The 14539-nt window shown below is 66.4% G+C and overlaps 1 protein-coding gene across 1 annotated transcript in view; it reads left to right on the forward strand.

The window, feature by feature from the left end:
- Positions 1 to 6396: 6396 nt before the first annotated feature.
- Positions 6397 to 14539, forward strand: part of DLGAP3 (DLG associated protein 3) — a 10184-nt gene continuing 2041 nt past the window's right edge. Inside the window, exons 1-10 of the mRNA XM_026086080.1 lie at positions 6397 to 7419; positions 8969 to 9174; positions 9979 to 10045; positions 10374 to 10608; positions 11141 to 11481; positions 11851 to 11936; positions 12505 to 12929; positions 13302 to 13393; positions 13636 to 13722; positions 13906 to 14049. Of these exons, the coding sequence (XP_025941865.1) occupies positions 6397 to 7419; positions 8969 to 9174; positions 9979 to 10045; positions 10374 to 10608; positions 11141 to 11481; positions 11851 to 11936; positions 12505 to 12929; positions 13302 to 13393; positions 13636 to 13722; positions 13906 to 14049 (2706 nt within the window). The remainder of the gene's footprint in view (positions 7420 to 8968; positions 9175 to 9978; positions 10046 to 10373; positions 10609 to 11140; positions 11482 to 11850; positions 11937 to 12504; positions 12930 to 13301; positions 13394 to 13635; positions 13723 to 13905; positions 14050 to 14539) is intronic.

Below are 14539 nucleotides of genomic sequence, written 5' to 3' on the forward strand. Positions count from 1 at the left end.
TCCGGCGCGCTCCGTGCGCCGCGTTCCTTGCATTCGCGGGCCTCCTTGGYGCAGCGTTCCCAGGAACGGCAGCCGGAGGCACCTGGCTGGCGGCGGGGAGTCCTGCTGCTCTCGGACGTGCCGGGATCCCTGGCAGCTGGGGCCTGTCGTGGCAGTATTTCCTCGCTCCGCTCGAGGAATAATTGCTCAGATGGGGACTTGGGGCGACTCCCATCCCTCTCCTGGCATGGTAATGAGTCAAGAAGSCTCAAAGACAAATGGCTCATTAAGAAGCAGTGCTGCATTGCAGGATTTTTCATCCCACCAACCGCTGCATCAGCAGAGGCAGTACCTCTCGCGCGCTCCCTCTCCCCAGCCCTGAGAGAAGGATCTGTCAGGGAGCCGCTGCCGGTGCCAAAATTAATCATGTGCTTAATAAACTACAGCTCCCGTCAGACGGCCTGTCCTCAGAGTCCCCTTGCGAGGAGCGGGGCGGGTGCGTACGACGGCACGCAGCGCCCTTCCCACGGGAGAGCGCAGCCTCTCCGTCCCCATCCCCATCCCCGCTCCTGTTCCCATTCCCATCCCGCGAGCTGGGCTCAGCCCCGGCCCTGCCGGCCCCCCTGAGTGCCGTTCCTGCTCGTAACCGAAGAGCTGGAAAGGGCAGTTCCCTGGGAGCGGAGCCGGAACGCTGCTCCTGCAATTAATGGCACAAAACGGGTGTGAATAATTCAGGCGGTGCTGGCTGGCGGTGGGGGCCGGGGCTGCGGCCGGAGGGTGCCGGTGATGCCGATGGTCCGGGAGCATGGATGCTGCGGTCCGAACGTCGCGCTTCCCAGCAGCGGGCGGTGCTGGCGAGGCCGGCGAGCGCGGCGAGGCTCCCGGCGCCCGCGGGACCCGCGTGCACACAGACGGGTAGCCGGGCTCGGGCTCTGCGGAAAGCGCGGCTAATGAGCTGCCTCCGTGGAAAATGCGGCACCTTTGGGGCGAGGCTCGGAGCGGCAGCGTGAATTTTAACGAAGCGGCCTCCCGGGGCAGGCTGAGCGCCCGGGAAGCGTCCCCGGTCGGCGAGGGGTGCGCGGATGGGGCCGCGGGTCGGGGAGGAGGCGAGCGGCATCGCTGCTGAGCCGGCAGAAATGCATCCCGCCTCCCGGTAATCAGAGGAGCCAGTTCTCCTAATTGGTGCCAGAGATGGTCTCGTGCCTCGCTCCGGCCCTCCTTGCGATGGGGCCGGAGCGACGGCTCCGACCGCAGCCRCCTCCGGGGCGCCGGGCTCCAGAGGTGCCCAGCTGTGCGGGGCAGGTGCGGCCCGGTGCCCCGCGCGGCCTGGCCCCTCTCGCCGGGCTCGGTGCATGCTGCTTGCTCTGCTCGCGTTTGCAGTTCTTCAGCTGATGTTTGTCCTTCGTGGCTTTTTGAAGTCCCGTCTCATCCCTTATTTATAGCCGTTCTGGTTGGTCCCGGCCCCTCGCAGTCCTCTCCCGGTCTGGGCCCATCCGCCACCCTCCGTTTTTTGTTTAGTCCCCAGTAATTGCCTTTGATTTGCTGATTGTGTCATCTGCGTTTGCTGTGATCTTTGCATCCTGCAAATCCGGCGTCCCAGTTTTCCTGCTCTTGGGGCTCGTCTCTGCTGGCAGGAAGGGGGAGCCGGGGCCAGGCGCTGGAGGGTCCCAGGCTGCAGTGGAGGCACGTGCCAGCCCGGCCCCGGCCCCGCACCGCGGTGGCGTTGCTCCCTCGGCTCCTTCCAGCGGGAGCCGCGGCGCTGCCCCCGCTCCGGTCTGATCCCTTCTGCCCCGGCTYGGCTCCGGCTCCCGCGACGGAGAAAAGCTACCTTTGATCAGCTTCGAATTCCCTTTTTGGAGTCGCGTTCAGTGTCCTGTCGCTCCCGGTCACAAAAGAGGGAGAGCGGATGCTCCTGACCTGCCTTCTCTCCRTTCGCTCCAGCGCTTGCTCCGTTACTGCTTCCCACGTGCTACCGGCCTCGGCGCCTTCCCACCCGCGCGCGCGCCAGCGACCGCGTCCGCTGCGTGCATCCGAGAGCTCCGCGGGGCAGCGGAGCGGGTTTGCAGGCTGTGCCTTGCCCCCGGAGCAGTGTCGGGATGAGCTCCCGTGCCGGAGCTGGAGCAGCGATGGGGCCTCGCGGGGCCGCGAGCGAGCGAGCCCCGGCCCCTCCGCCGTCAGCCAGCGCGGCTTCCTTTACACGTCCCCTGTAAAGTAATTACGTGCGGGAATGACAAACTTCTAACTAATTACACTATCTCTTTCCTGCCTGACACGACTAATGAAATATCCGTGAGCTGCTTTCAGCTAATTCAACTTTTAAGAAAATAATTACTTGATGCAGAGTTGTGTATTAAATTAGGTGGTTCCTCACTAAGGCCGCTTTTTTTTTTTTTTTTTTTTTAGGCTGTGTAAATTTACTAATGCACCCTAATAAAATAACAGAGTAATTAGTAATAAAATAAAATGTTTGCTTTCTACAGTTCTTCTCGCTTACAACTAGTTTGAAAAAAGTAAATAGATTAAAAGCGCAGTGGAAATGACCTGGCGGTGTTCCATATTTATTTTCTCCCAACGACTGTAGATCAAATTTGCTCAGCTCGTCAGTGGGAAGAGCGTTTTTTTTCCCCGGCTCCAGCTTGCGCGCGGCGCCGGGAGCTCAAGCTGCGTGTTTGTTCTCTCCCGCTTTCATCGCGAGCCATAAAGATCCCCAGCAGGAACTTCGCTGGCAAACTTGTCGCTAATTTGCAAAGCGGAACGGCCTCGGCTCGCGCCGTGCTCGCCGCGCGCCTCTGCCGGGCAAACGGCTGTGAAAAATCACTTGGCTCGCGCCGGAAAGCCGAGGTGGCGGGAGGAGCCTTTGCGGAGCATGTGGCCCCATCCGGAGAGAATCGGAGCCGACGGCCAGGCGGCTGCTGGACCCGCTCCGGCGCCCGCTGGCAGGGCGTTGCATGAGGCGGCGTTTCGGGGCTCGGCGGGGTGAAGCGCGTGCCCGGCGGCCGCGGGGAGCCGTTCCCCTAGCCGCCCGCGATGCCGCCGCCGCCACGGCCCGGCGGGAAGGATGGACGTGGAGAAAAAGCCGGGATTCGGGTCGGGCTGTTTTCGGCGGTGCTGCTCTTGCTCTTGCTCCCTGTGCCTCACCCCCCTCTCTGTCGCTGCTCCCCAGACCTCGCTGCCCGGGGAGGACTGTCCGCGGAGGAGCCGCCGGAGCTGGGACCATGCGGAGAGGCTTTTCCTGAGCGCTGGGCGGTAAGTGAGCAAGGGTCTCCGGACGATGCTCTTGGCCCGTGCTGGGCTTTCGGGCTGGGCGGAGAGGGTGCCGGGCATCCCCGGGGCGCTGCCGAGCCTGGGATGCGCCGAGCCTCGGCCTCCGTGTGCCACCACAATCCTGGGAAAAACGTCCTTTTTGGTGTGCGTCAGTGGGGAAGGGTGGCTTGCCGGAGCCCGACCTCGCAGAGGYGTTGTGTGGCCCCCGGCCGCTTCCCGCACAGTTATCCCGGCTCTGGGGAAAGCTCGGTGGGATCGTCGGTGTCCCGGGGGTGTGCGGGTGCCGTGGGTGGAAGGAAGGACTCTGGTTTGGGCTGTTTTAACCAGGATTTGGTGAAAGCCATCCATGTCCGCGTGCAGCTCCTGTGGTTTCTGGATGGCCCCAGTCTCCCTCCCCTCCATCCCCACCAGTGCTTCTCTCTCCGGGGATTTGACTGTTGTGTTCCCAGTGCGGAGATGCAGAAAGAGTTAAGAAAACCCCAAACCCAGCCTTTTTCTCCCCAAGAGAGGTGTGAGTTGCTAGAAACTCCCCTGCTTGGCCCGGCCAGGCGCTGGGGCGGCACCGGGTCCCCACGGCGAAGCCGACTCGGCCTCGCCACGCGGTTGGGATCGCCGAAAAGCAGAACCGCCTTTGCCGAGTGCCCCGGTGGGAGACGGAGCGGGGAGGCTGGATTTCGGAGCGCCCGGGGGTTACGGGCCCCCGTCCTCCCTCCGCTGACCCCCTCGGCAGGGAGAAACGCGCTGGAAGCAAAAGTCAGACTGGAGTTGGCGATGGGGGAATCGCTGGTGGGGGTTTCTCCAGGCTTTGGATGCAATAAAGGCAAGAAGTGAGTTATTTGTAATGGTAATTGCGCTCTTCCAGTTTATCCTAGCACATAATTGTGTGGGCGGTAGGTTCCTAATGGTGGTAATTACCCTGGTGTTAAATGGCACAGGATTCAGCCGCGCTGGGTTTTTCCCCCCTTTTTTGCGTTTGCAGTTTGCTGCAGCGGCTTCGCTGCGCGAGGGCTGCGGCGCCGGGAGCTGGCTTTGGAGGGACCCGGCTCTGGCTGCCGTCCGCGGCCGTCTGCCGAGGAGCCGCGCTCCAGACGGCTCCCGCGGCTCCCCCTTCCCCCGCGCCGCGCGGGAGCCTTCTGCCTCGTCTCCTCCTCCTCCTCCGGGGATATCCCGGTTGGGAATGCAGGGCCGGGAGGCGGGAGGGGAGAGCGGCTTTCCTGCTGCTTCCGCTGTTGCCTCGAGCCGACCCCGCATGTGACACGAGCGTCCTCCCGGCACGGCCCCGAGGCGCCCGTGCAAAGAGCCCCGGCACCGCTGGGCCCTGGGCGCCGGCAGGATGTTTTCCCAGGGGGAAATTGGGTTGTGCCGGAGGCTCCCGGGCCTGGGGGCTCCTGCGCGCGGTGCCGGTCCCCCGGCGCCGCCGACAGCACTTCAGGAGCAAATTGCAGAGGCGTCTTGCTGCCGCCGTCCCTGGGCCCGGCTGTGTTTAATTCCTCTAATTCCTGAGCACAAAAGCCGGCGCGGCTCGTAATAACGGGCTGCTCAGCTATTTTGACTCGTTCTTGCCGACGCGGCGGCAATATTTAGATCCGTTCGGCGCTTCCCTCCCTCCGCGCGGGGCGATGCCGGCGGCGGCGGCGTGGGAGCCCATCCCGCGTCCCCATGGGCGGCGATGCCCCTTTGCCGGAGCCGCCGTGCCGCAGCGGGAACATCCGGGCCCGGCAGCCCCTTGGCGAAGCGCAGGTTACCTTTCCTCACGTCTCACCTTGGAGACAGGTTTACCCTGGCTCAATATGATAACAAGATCCACTAATGATGCTTGTTAATTAGCCAAGCTACGCTGGAGAATAAGTAATTTCCTCATTTATAGTCATGGCAAAGCCGGAGTCTTTGAGGGACGGTAACGAAGACGAACCGCTGCGGCGCCTGCGTGGCCCCGCGCTGCGGTCCGTGGGCTGGCGGGGCGGACGGGCACCCGCGTCCCCCCGCCAAATCCACCAGATTTATTAAACCTGGCTTTCCGACCCTGTGGGGCAGCTGAGGCAAAGGCACTTCTGCCGTCGGAGCAGGACTGAGCCGCTCCAAGCGAGAGCGGAGCATCGGGAGGAAGCGCGGGAGCATCCCTGCAGCAGAGCCCTGGTTTACCCGATCCTCTTGCAGGTGCCGAAAGAAATAGTTAAGTGAGAGTAAGGGGAGGCACGGGGGCGATCCCAGCGCGCTGCTCGTGCACGTGCCAGCGCCGGGGACCGGCAGCCTGGCAGCCCGCTCCGAGCCCTCGCCGGCAGGCAAATGCCCTGGATCCTGCTTAACTTTCTGTGCTCAATTCCGTCCTTGCTATTATTCGGCTTGCGGTGAACGGAGGCCTGCGGGCGCCGTGATGAATGGCGGAGCAGCTCGCTTCCCGAGGTTTCAAGGTAGTTGCTATAAATACCTGCGCAGGCTCCGGGGGAAGAGCGCCGTTCGGGTGCCGCGACTGAAGCTCCGCAGGGAGGACGGGCTGGATTGAGATATCAGAGCGCAGGGCCGCCGCCGGGGCCCCCCCCCGCTCCCTCTTCCAGCTCATTAGAAGCTCCGTGAATCGAAACGGCTGAAAAACTCAGCCAGAACCGTTTTCCTAATGGAAAAACGCTTCATAATATTTGGTGTCAGAGAAGAAAACAAGTTTCTGATGATGTCGAAATGTCCTCCCTCACCGGTGCCAAAGTACACGCTTTGATTGTTTTGTAGCGAGGTTTTTCTTTTTTTTCCCCTTTGAAATTCCTGCGTTTTGTGTTGCGCGCTTCGGAGCAGGCAGAGCGAAAGCTGGCGCTGCAGCTGCCCCGCGCGCGCCGTTCCCGCCTGGGCGCTGCGCGGCGGCGCCAGCGATGGTGCCTCCCTGCGTCCCGAGCAAAGCCGGGGTTCCGGCTGTCCCGGCTGGGTTTGCAGGGAGAGCCGGAGCCCGGCCGGGCTGGACCCTACCTGGGCGGGTTCCCGGCTCCTCTSCGGTTCACGCAGCAGGGTGCCTCGGGCCCGGGGGGTTTTGCCCAGCTGCGAAAGGCGCCGGGGGGCGGCGGCGGTGGCGGGAGGAGCGTGACGGTGTGTGTGCCCTGTCCCCGCAGGTGACCCYGCGGGGAGCAGCCCGCAAGATGCCGCGGCTCCGGGAAGGATGCTGACACCATGAGAGGCTACCATGGGGAGCGCAGCCAGGCACAGCACCCCCCGGCGCCCCGCTGCCGCTGCGTCCCCGAGGACTGCCGCCAGCCCCTCGACTACCTCCGCCGCGGCCCCGAGAGCCGGCAGCCCTATCTGCTCAGCCCCAGCGAGCCGTGTTCCTTGGAGCATCCCTGCTGCCCGCCGCGGAGCCCCGGGGCCGCCGGCGAGTGCCCCGGCGGGCCCCTGAGCGAGCCGCCCTCCTCCAGCGCCAGCAGCACCTTCCCGAGGATGCACCACGCGCAGCAGCCCTACGACTCCTGCGACGAATGCATGGCGACCGCCCACCCCGCCAGCAAGATCAACCGCCTGCCCCCGACGCTGCTGGACCAGTTCGAGAAGCAGCTGCCGCTGCACCACGACGGCTTCCACACGCTGCAGTACCAGCGGGCCAACGCCGCCGAGCCGCGCAGCGAGAGCCCCAGCCGCATCCGCCACCTGGTCCACTCCGTCCAGAAGCTCTTCGCCAAGTCGCACTCCCTGGAGACGCCGGCCAAGCGGGACTACAACGGCACCAAGATGGACGGCCGCGGGGACGGCTACCACCACCACCACCACCACCACCACCACCACCACCACCAGTCCCGCCACGGCAAGCGGAGCAAGAGCAAGGACCGCAAGGTGGACTCCCGGCACCGGTCCAAGATGATGGGCTGGTGGAGCTCCGACGACAACCTGGACAGCGACAGCAGCTACATGGTGTCCGGGCGGCACGCCGTGGACCAGGGCACCCAGTACTGCGTGGACGCTCCCGAAAGTGCCTTCAGAGACTTGACCTTGAAGAGTCTAAAGAGCAGCGGGGAAGGAAAATGCCTGGCGTGCGCCGGCATGTCCATGTCTCTGGAYGGCCAGACGCTCAAGAGGAGCGCCTGGCACACCATGACCGTCAGCCAGGCCCGCGAGGCCTATCCCAGCTCCGGCGGCGGCACGGAGAAAACCTTGATGCTTCAGGAGGCAAAGGCCAAAGACAGAGCCTACCAGTACCTGCAGGTGAGGGGCGGCTGGGCAGCGCCGCTGGATGCACCCGCCGGGCATCGCTGGGTGCTGCCGGCCCCTCGGGAGCTCATCCAGCGATGCCGTGGGGGGAGCCGGGATGGGTGCCGTGTCCCGTGACGGAGAGCACGGGGACGCGCCGGCTCGGCTCCCCGAGCCCCTGCTCGCCCTGGCACGTGCCCTGCGTCGGAAACCTCGGTGCTGCCGTCCCCAGGGCTCCCCGCTTAGCCCCGCTGCTCTCCTCGCCGGGCCGTGCACAGCCCYCTCTCCCCCCCCCCTTCTCCTATGGATTTTGGGGTCAAACCAGCTCTGTCTGCGCTGGGCTCCTCTCGCCCCTGCGTCCCTCACCCGCCTCTGGGCTTTKAACCCGGTGGCGCCTGGCTCAGTGCCGCTGCCCGGCCCCGTCGCTGGGCGCCCTGCTAGGTCACCCCTTGCCAATTAAAAACTAATTAACTCTTCGCTGCCTTATCCTGGGGGAAGGAGACAGCGAGCGGCAGAGCCGCGCTGGCCCGGGGACCCTCTCTGCCTGCGGCCACGGCCACGCTGGGGGCTCGGCTCCGGGCGCGCGGCCCCGGGAACGCCGTCCAGCCCCCGGAACCGGCCGAGGACCCCGTGGCGCCGGCGTCATCGGCACGGCGCGTGGTGGAGCCGGCGGCCGCCGGCGGCATGGGAGGGATCTGGCCYGGCCTCGGCTGCCGGGGCGGCTGTGAGGTGGGAGCCGCGGGCGGCCGGGCTCTGCTGCTAGCGCYGAGGGCAGCGGAGCCGGGAAGGGGCCGAAAGGCTTTTGGAAGCTGCCCTGCACGGCACGCGGTGTGCTGGGGAGCCCGGGTGTAAAGGCAGGAGCAGGCCTCCTGGTTTTGGGGGCTTTCCCCRGGGTCTGAGCCCCCCGGGCGCTGCCCCTGCAGATCCGGGGGCTCCCGCYGGCGGCTGGGTGCTGTGGGGAGGCAGCGAGTGGTGCCCGGCGCGGAGGGGCCAGGGGATGCCGGCCTGGCCCCCAGGTCCTGGGAAAGGGGCCAGTGGCAGGATCGCAGCTCTCCGTCCCCAGGGAAATGCAGGGAGGGGGCAGGAGGGGGGGATGGAAACCTCAGAGGCAAAYGGCCCTGGGCTGGGGGCTTGGTGAGGAGCAACCTCGGGGGCTTGGGCCAGGCCTGGGTGCTGAGGGGAGTTGGGCGAGAGGTGCGTTTTCTGCGGTCCATCATGCCTAAGGCGGCGCTGCTGGGTGCTGCAGCCGCTGCAAAGAGCCTCAGCTGGGGACGGGAAAATGCTCCCGCTGCGGCCGTCGTGCCCGTGTGCCGAGGCGCGACCGTGCACGCGCAGCAAGGTCCAGCCACGCACACGCGCCAGGCTCGGGCCATGCATGCACGCCAGGCTCGGACCGTGTTTGCACGCCAGGCTCGGACCGTGCAAACCACGCGCCGGGTTCGGACCGCGTGTGCCCGCCAGGCTCAGGCTGGCCCGTGTCGCGTGGCGGCCCAGGGCTCCGCTCGGCATCCTGGGCCGCGGGACCCCGGCCGCGGCGCCCTCCCACGCTTGCCTCCCGTGCCAGGTGCCGCAGGATGAGTGGAGCGGGTACCCGGCGGTGGGCAAGGACGGGGAGATCCCCTGCCGGCGGATGCGCAGCGGCAGCTACATCAAGGCCATGGGCGACGAGGACAGCGGYGACTCGGACGCCAGCGCCAAAGTGTCGCCCAAGGCAGCCTCGCGGCGAGACAGCTACCGCCGCTCCTCCAGCGCCGACCAGGCCAGGACCAAGTAAGGGCCGTCGCCTCCCGGACCCGGCTCAGGGGCCGGTGCGAGGGGCTGGGGGCTCCCTCGGGCCGGCGGGAGCAGGGACCAGGCGCCAGGAGGGTGAGAGACGTCGCCCAGGGGTGGGCGCAGATTTCCTGCTCGCTGGCAGCCGGTCTCGGAATTAAGCTCTTATGAACTCTCCTTCTCCAAACGAGTTTATTTGTGCTGGTGGATGGTCAGGACAGCTTTCCAGGGCAGCTATAAACCCGCGGTGGCGATGGCCCCTCTCTCTTTGCCGAGGCACTGGCTCAGCAGCGCTCATGTGGTTGCCCGGGTGCTGCATGTTGTGCGGCGGCGGGGGCATCGCACRTGCCGTCGCTGCAACCGCTTCTGCAGAGAGCCGTGCCGGCGCCTGCCGCCCGCGAGCCCTCGCTCAGCACGGCCCCCCGCACAGCCGGGGGCCGCGTCGAGGGGCTGCTGCTGGGGTCTCCAGCTGCCCCAGCATCTTGGCGCCCAACCGAGACAGTGAGCAAAGCCCCGGGCTGACAYGCATGGCACCAGCGTGCAAAGGAGACGCAGGCAGAACTATTTTGGAGGCCTGTGCTCGGCCCCGACCKGCGGCAAGCTTTGGGAAGGCTCGGGGCGGCGGGGAGGAGGTCTCCGCAGGGGGGACGGCAGCTGCGGCCCACGGGAGCACTGCGGCTGCTGCTGTTTCCGAATGCTCCGCTTGAACGTGTTGCTTTTGGTGCCATCCCTTCTATTCCCACTGTCTCTCATTAGGTTTGCAAGTAGGCACTATTCTGATTCATATATCTGTAACTGTCCCAGCTGCTGCACGCCGCCTCGAATGCTCCCTCGGGGACAGAGCTACGGACGCTCCTTCACCACGGGCCAGGTAAGGTGGGCCGGGCCGGGCGCCGTGCTCGGTGCCTCCCGCGTCCCAGCTGATGCCGGCACGTCCCGCGCCGCTCCGGGCAGCGGGGCGCAGGGGGGTCCGCGTGGTGGGGACGGGGCTGCCCGTCGCGGGGCCAGCTCCCCCCCCGGCTGGCGGGGTTGGTCCTCGGCTCGGCCCCCTTGGTCGGGGTGGGCGCAGCTGCGGGGGCCGGGGGAGGCGGCAGGTCCGAGCATCCCCTCCCGCCCCTGCTCTGCCGGCGAGGTCCCGGGGGGCCGGAGGAGCCGGGTCCCTGCTGGCCTCCCCCGGCCTCACCTGCCGCTCTCCCCAGATCAACGACGAGCTCAACCACCAGTTCGAGGCCGTGTGCGAGTCCGTGTTCGGCGAGGTGGAGTCGCAAGCCGTGGAGGCGCTGGACCTGCCCGGCTGCTTCCGCATGCGGAGCCACAGCTACCTGCGGGCCATCCAGGCGGGCTGCTCCCAGGACGACGACTGCCTCTCGCTCTTCTCCATGTCGGCCCCCGCCGGGCCAGCCATCACCAGCAGCATCCTGAAGCCCAGCACCTGTGAGTACCGGGGTGGTGGGGCTCGGCCGCGCGAGGGATCCCGCGTCTCCCTGCCGGCTCGCGGGGACGCCCGCCTTTCCCGCGATGGGACGCCCGCGGTCTCCCCCTGCCTCGCTGCAGGTCCCCCTCGCCCTGCCCCGTGCAAACCGCCCGGTACCCGCGTGGGCATCCTGCGGCTGGACACGGGATGCTCCGTCCCGCCRGCTGCTCCCCGCTCACCGCCTCCGTCCCTCTGCTGCTTTTGCCCCTCTCTTTTTCCCAGTCTCTGCCCCTCGCTGCAGTGCCTTAGCCAGCGTGGGTCTGGGGTGATTTCCGATCCCCTTTGGGGGATGAACTGGCCAAACGGCCAGTCTGAGAGCCCACGAATGAGCTCTGCAGCTGGTGTCCGTGGTTCCCAGCAGCCCCGGCCGCCTGCCCCGGCGGTGGCGGAGGAGGTGGGCGCTGTTCCCGCGGGGCGCTCGGTTCGTGGGAGGGAACGGGGAAGTGTCTCTTGTTTCCTGCGACTTTTCACCATGCGCCTCTCCCACAACAGCCTTCAGTTACAGAAAAGCTCCACCTCCCATCCCTCCAGGAACCAAAGCCAAGCCCCTCATCTCCGTCACGGCGCAGAGCAGCACCGAGTCCGCCCACGAGAGCTACCTGCCCGGCGAGGTCGCCCGCAGCCCCGCCTGGTCCAAAGATGCCGCGGCCCGCTGCAACTCGGCGGAGAGCCTGGAGAGCTCCAAGGTCGCGGCCGTGTCGCTCGATCTGCCCCCGGTCCAGCCCCGCACGTCGCCCAAGCCCTCCACGCTCATCATCAAGGCCATCCCCGGCCGGGAGGAACTGAGGAGCTTGGCTCGGCAGAGGAAGTGGCGCCCCTCCATCGGAGTCCAGGTGGGTCCCGCTCCTCCCGCCCTCCATCCCGGGTGCAATCGGGGGCCGAGTCGGTCCAAGTCCTGCTGGCAGCGGGGGGCTGCTGCCACGTGTCCCGATGCTGCCAGCGTGCCCCTGCGGTGGCCCTACTGGCTAGTTGCCCCGGCTCTCCCCTTGCACCCTGCTCCGGGCTCTGGGGATGCTCCAAGCCGAGCGGGTGCCGGAGCAGCCGGGGGGTGCGGGAGGCCTTGCGGCCGGCCGGGCAGAAAGCAGCGGGCGCTGATGCAAACTGTGCATCCGCTGATGCAAACGCGAGGGCACGAGCCGCCCGTGCCCGCGGCGCCTYGGAGCGCCCTTCCCAACCCGTTCTCCCTCTGTTGCCTGTGGCAGGTGGAGGCCATCTCCGACTCGGACACGGAGAGCCGGAGCCAGAGGGAATTCCACTCCATCGGAGTGCAAGTGGAGGAAGACAAAAGGTAAAAGCTGGTGAAAGGCAGCTGTTGGTGCCCCGTCCCTCCGGGGTCTTGTTTGCCCTGAGCTGGGGCTCAAACCTGGCCGAGGCTCGGATGAAACCTTTGGGCTTTTCTGACGCAAAACCTGAATATTAGCCTGGGGCGGCCGTGCCGTGACCCGGGGCTTGCACGGCCCGAGCCGAGGCGCTGCCGGGGCCCCGGCCCTGCTCGCGGGGCAGCGGGGCGGCTCGGGTGGGCCCCGTAAATGTGCATCTTCTTGCCTTGACGCGGGGCCAGGGTGCACGTTCCTCACCCGTCCTTCAGCATCGCTCCAGCACCGGCGGCCACGGAAACGGGCTAGGAGCACAGGAAATGTGGGAACAGCGGCCGTGAGCAGCCGTCCCCACGGAGCTGGTGTCCCCAGCCCCGTCCTGCCCGTGGACACCCTGCGCCCAGCCCGTACCCGCGATGGTCCCAGCGCAGTGGTGCCAGGCTCGTGGGGCTTCCCTCGCTTTCCCGGTGTCCCCAACGTCGCCRGGGTCCCTGCCGTCCCCGCGAGGGTCCCCACGCGCTCCCGCTCTYCCCTCCGCAGGCGAGCCCGCTTCAAGCGCTCCAACAGCGTGACGGCGGGYGTGCAGGCGGACCTGGAGCTGGAGGGCTTCGCCGGGCTGGCCGTGGCCACCGAGGACAAGGCCCTGCAGTTCGGGCGCCCCTTCCAGCGGCACTCCTCGGAGCCCGAGTCCACCCGGCAGTACTCGGTGTACAAGACGGTGCACACGCAGGGCCAGTGGGCCTACCGGGAGGACTACCAGATGCAGTACGACACCGTGGAGGTGCCGCGACGGGACTCCTGGAGGGACCGGGGCTCCCGCAGCCTCCCCGACTCCGGCAGGGCTTCCCCCTGCCACCGGGACGGGGAATGGTTCATCAAACTCCTGCAGGCTGAGGTGGAGAAGATGGAGGGCTGGTGCCAGCAGATGGAGAGGGAGGCGGAGGACTACGACCTGCCGGAGGAGAGTGAGTTGGGGCGGGCTGTGGGTTCTTGGAGGGCTGGATGGCCCCGTGGGTGGCYGCCTTGGAGCATCTCCCCTGCAGGTGATGCCGCTTGGCTCGGAGAGGGTTAAAGAGGTTGGGATCAGTGGCAAGAGATCCCCGGAAACCCTCTGGGACGAGCAGGGTCTGGAGCAGCGCAGGGAGAAGATCCCATGCGGGTTTTTGTGTGGGTCTGAGCTCCCCGGGCTCTCCCRCAGAGGAGGGGGCTGGAGGGCAATGCTCAGTGCTGAGCTGCTCCTAAATGATGGAGCAAGCTGTTGCTGAGCAATCGGGAAGAAAGATGCCCGCTTTCCCGGGGAGGAACTGACCTTGTGCTTTCTCCTGGGGCCTCGCCAGTCCTGGAGAAGATCCGCAGTGCTGTGGGCAGCGCCCAGCTCCTCATGTCCCAGAAGGTGCAGCAGTTTTACCGACTCTGCCAGCAGAACATGGTGAGTTCCCGGCCGCCGCAGCGCCGTCCCCGGGCCGCAGGGCTCCGCAAGCGGAGCTGCAGACGTCAGCCTGCACCCGGCAACGGCAGCTTTGGAGGAGCCACCTCGGTGTTGGAGGCTCATCCTAACCCCTTCCAGCCTGGGGATGTGGGCGAGGAGGAGAAGGCTTTCTGGCTGGATCCCAAGTGCTGGGGAGGATGAAGAGCACTTCTCCTTGGTGACTGTGGGTATTTTCCTCTCAGCCGGAGGGGTGCAAAAGGGCGTGCATCCCAAACTGCCCCATCCTGGTGGCTGCTTCGGCTCTGGGGCAAAGACCTAGCTGGGACATTGTGCCTAGGGCACCTCAGCTGACAAAGAGGGGATTTTTGAGTAGAGCAGGGGAATGCCAGGCGGCTGGGCCCCTCTGCTGCAGCGTGCGCTGGGCGAGATGGGAGGTTGGTGCTCGAAGCCAGCAGACCCCGGTGTCCTTGTGGGGCGGACGTGGCCAACCCGGTGCGTCCTCCTCCCCGCAGGATCCCAATGCATTCCCCGTGCCCACCTTCCAAGACCTGGCTGGGTTCTGGGACCTCCTGCAGCTCTCCATCGAGGATGTCAGCATGAAGTTTGCAGAGCTCCAGCAGCTCAAGGCCAACGGGTGGAAGATCATTGAGACCAAGGTAAGCGAGCGGGGCGCTGCYGCTGCCCGGCTGGCGATCCCGGGGACGGCTCTCGCTTCTCAGGGAAGAGCAAGTGCCCTCAGCCGCCCCAGGGCCTGGAGGTTGTTGATTGCTTGGCAGAAGGACCCATGGGGATGTTTTACAAGAGATGGGGAGGGCTTGTCCAGGCTGATGTTTGGATACCGAGCTCCGCGCGGCTGCCTCCGAGGGCAGGGGAGCTCGAGGTTGGTGTGGCCGTGCCAGAGCTGGCCCGGCGTTCCCGCAGCGCCGGTCCGGAAGGGGATGCAGGCGAGGGCTGCCGTTTGCGGTCATCCCTCCCTTCGTCTTCCTCTCCTAACACATCTGCATCCAAATTGCCACTGCCGAGTTATCGCCAGCAAAACCAGCAGGCGTTTTTAGCAAACGCTTGGAAAGCAAAGAACGGGGAAAAATGGGCCTGGAAAACAGGCCTTTTCCCCGCTGCGATATTTGAGCGCGGCTGCCCGGCGCG

Source organism: Apteryx rowi, unplaced genomic scaffold, assembly GCF_003343035.1.
Source record: "Apteryx rowi isolate R43461 unplaced genomic scaffold, aptRow1 scaffold_68, whole genome shotgun sequence".
Taxonomy (NCBI): domain Eukaryota; kingdom Metazoa; phylum Chordata; class Aves; order Apterygiformes; family Apterygidae; genus Apteryx; species Apteryx rowi.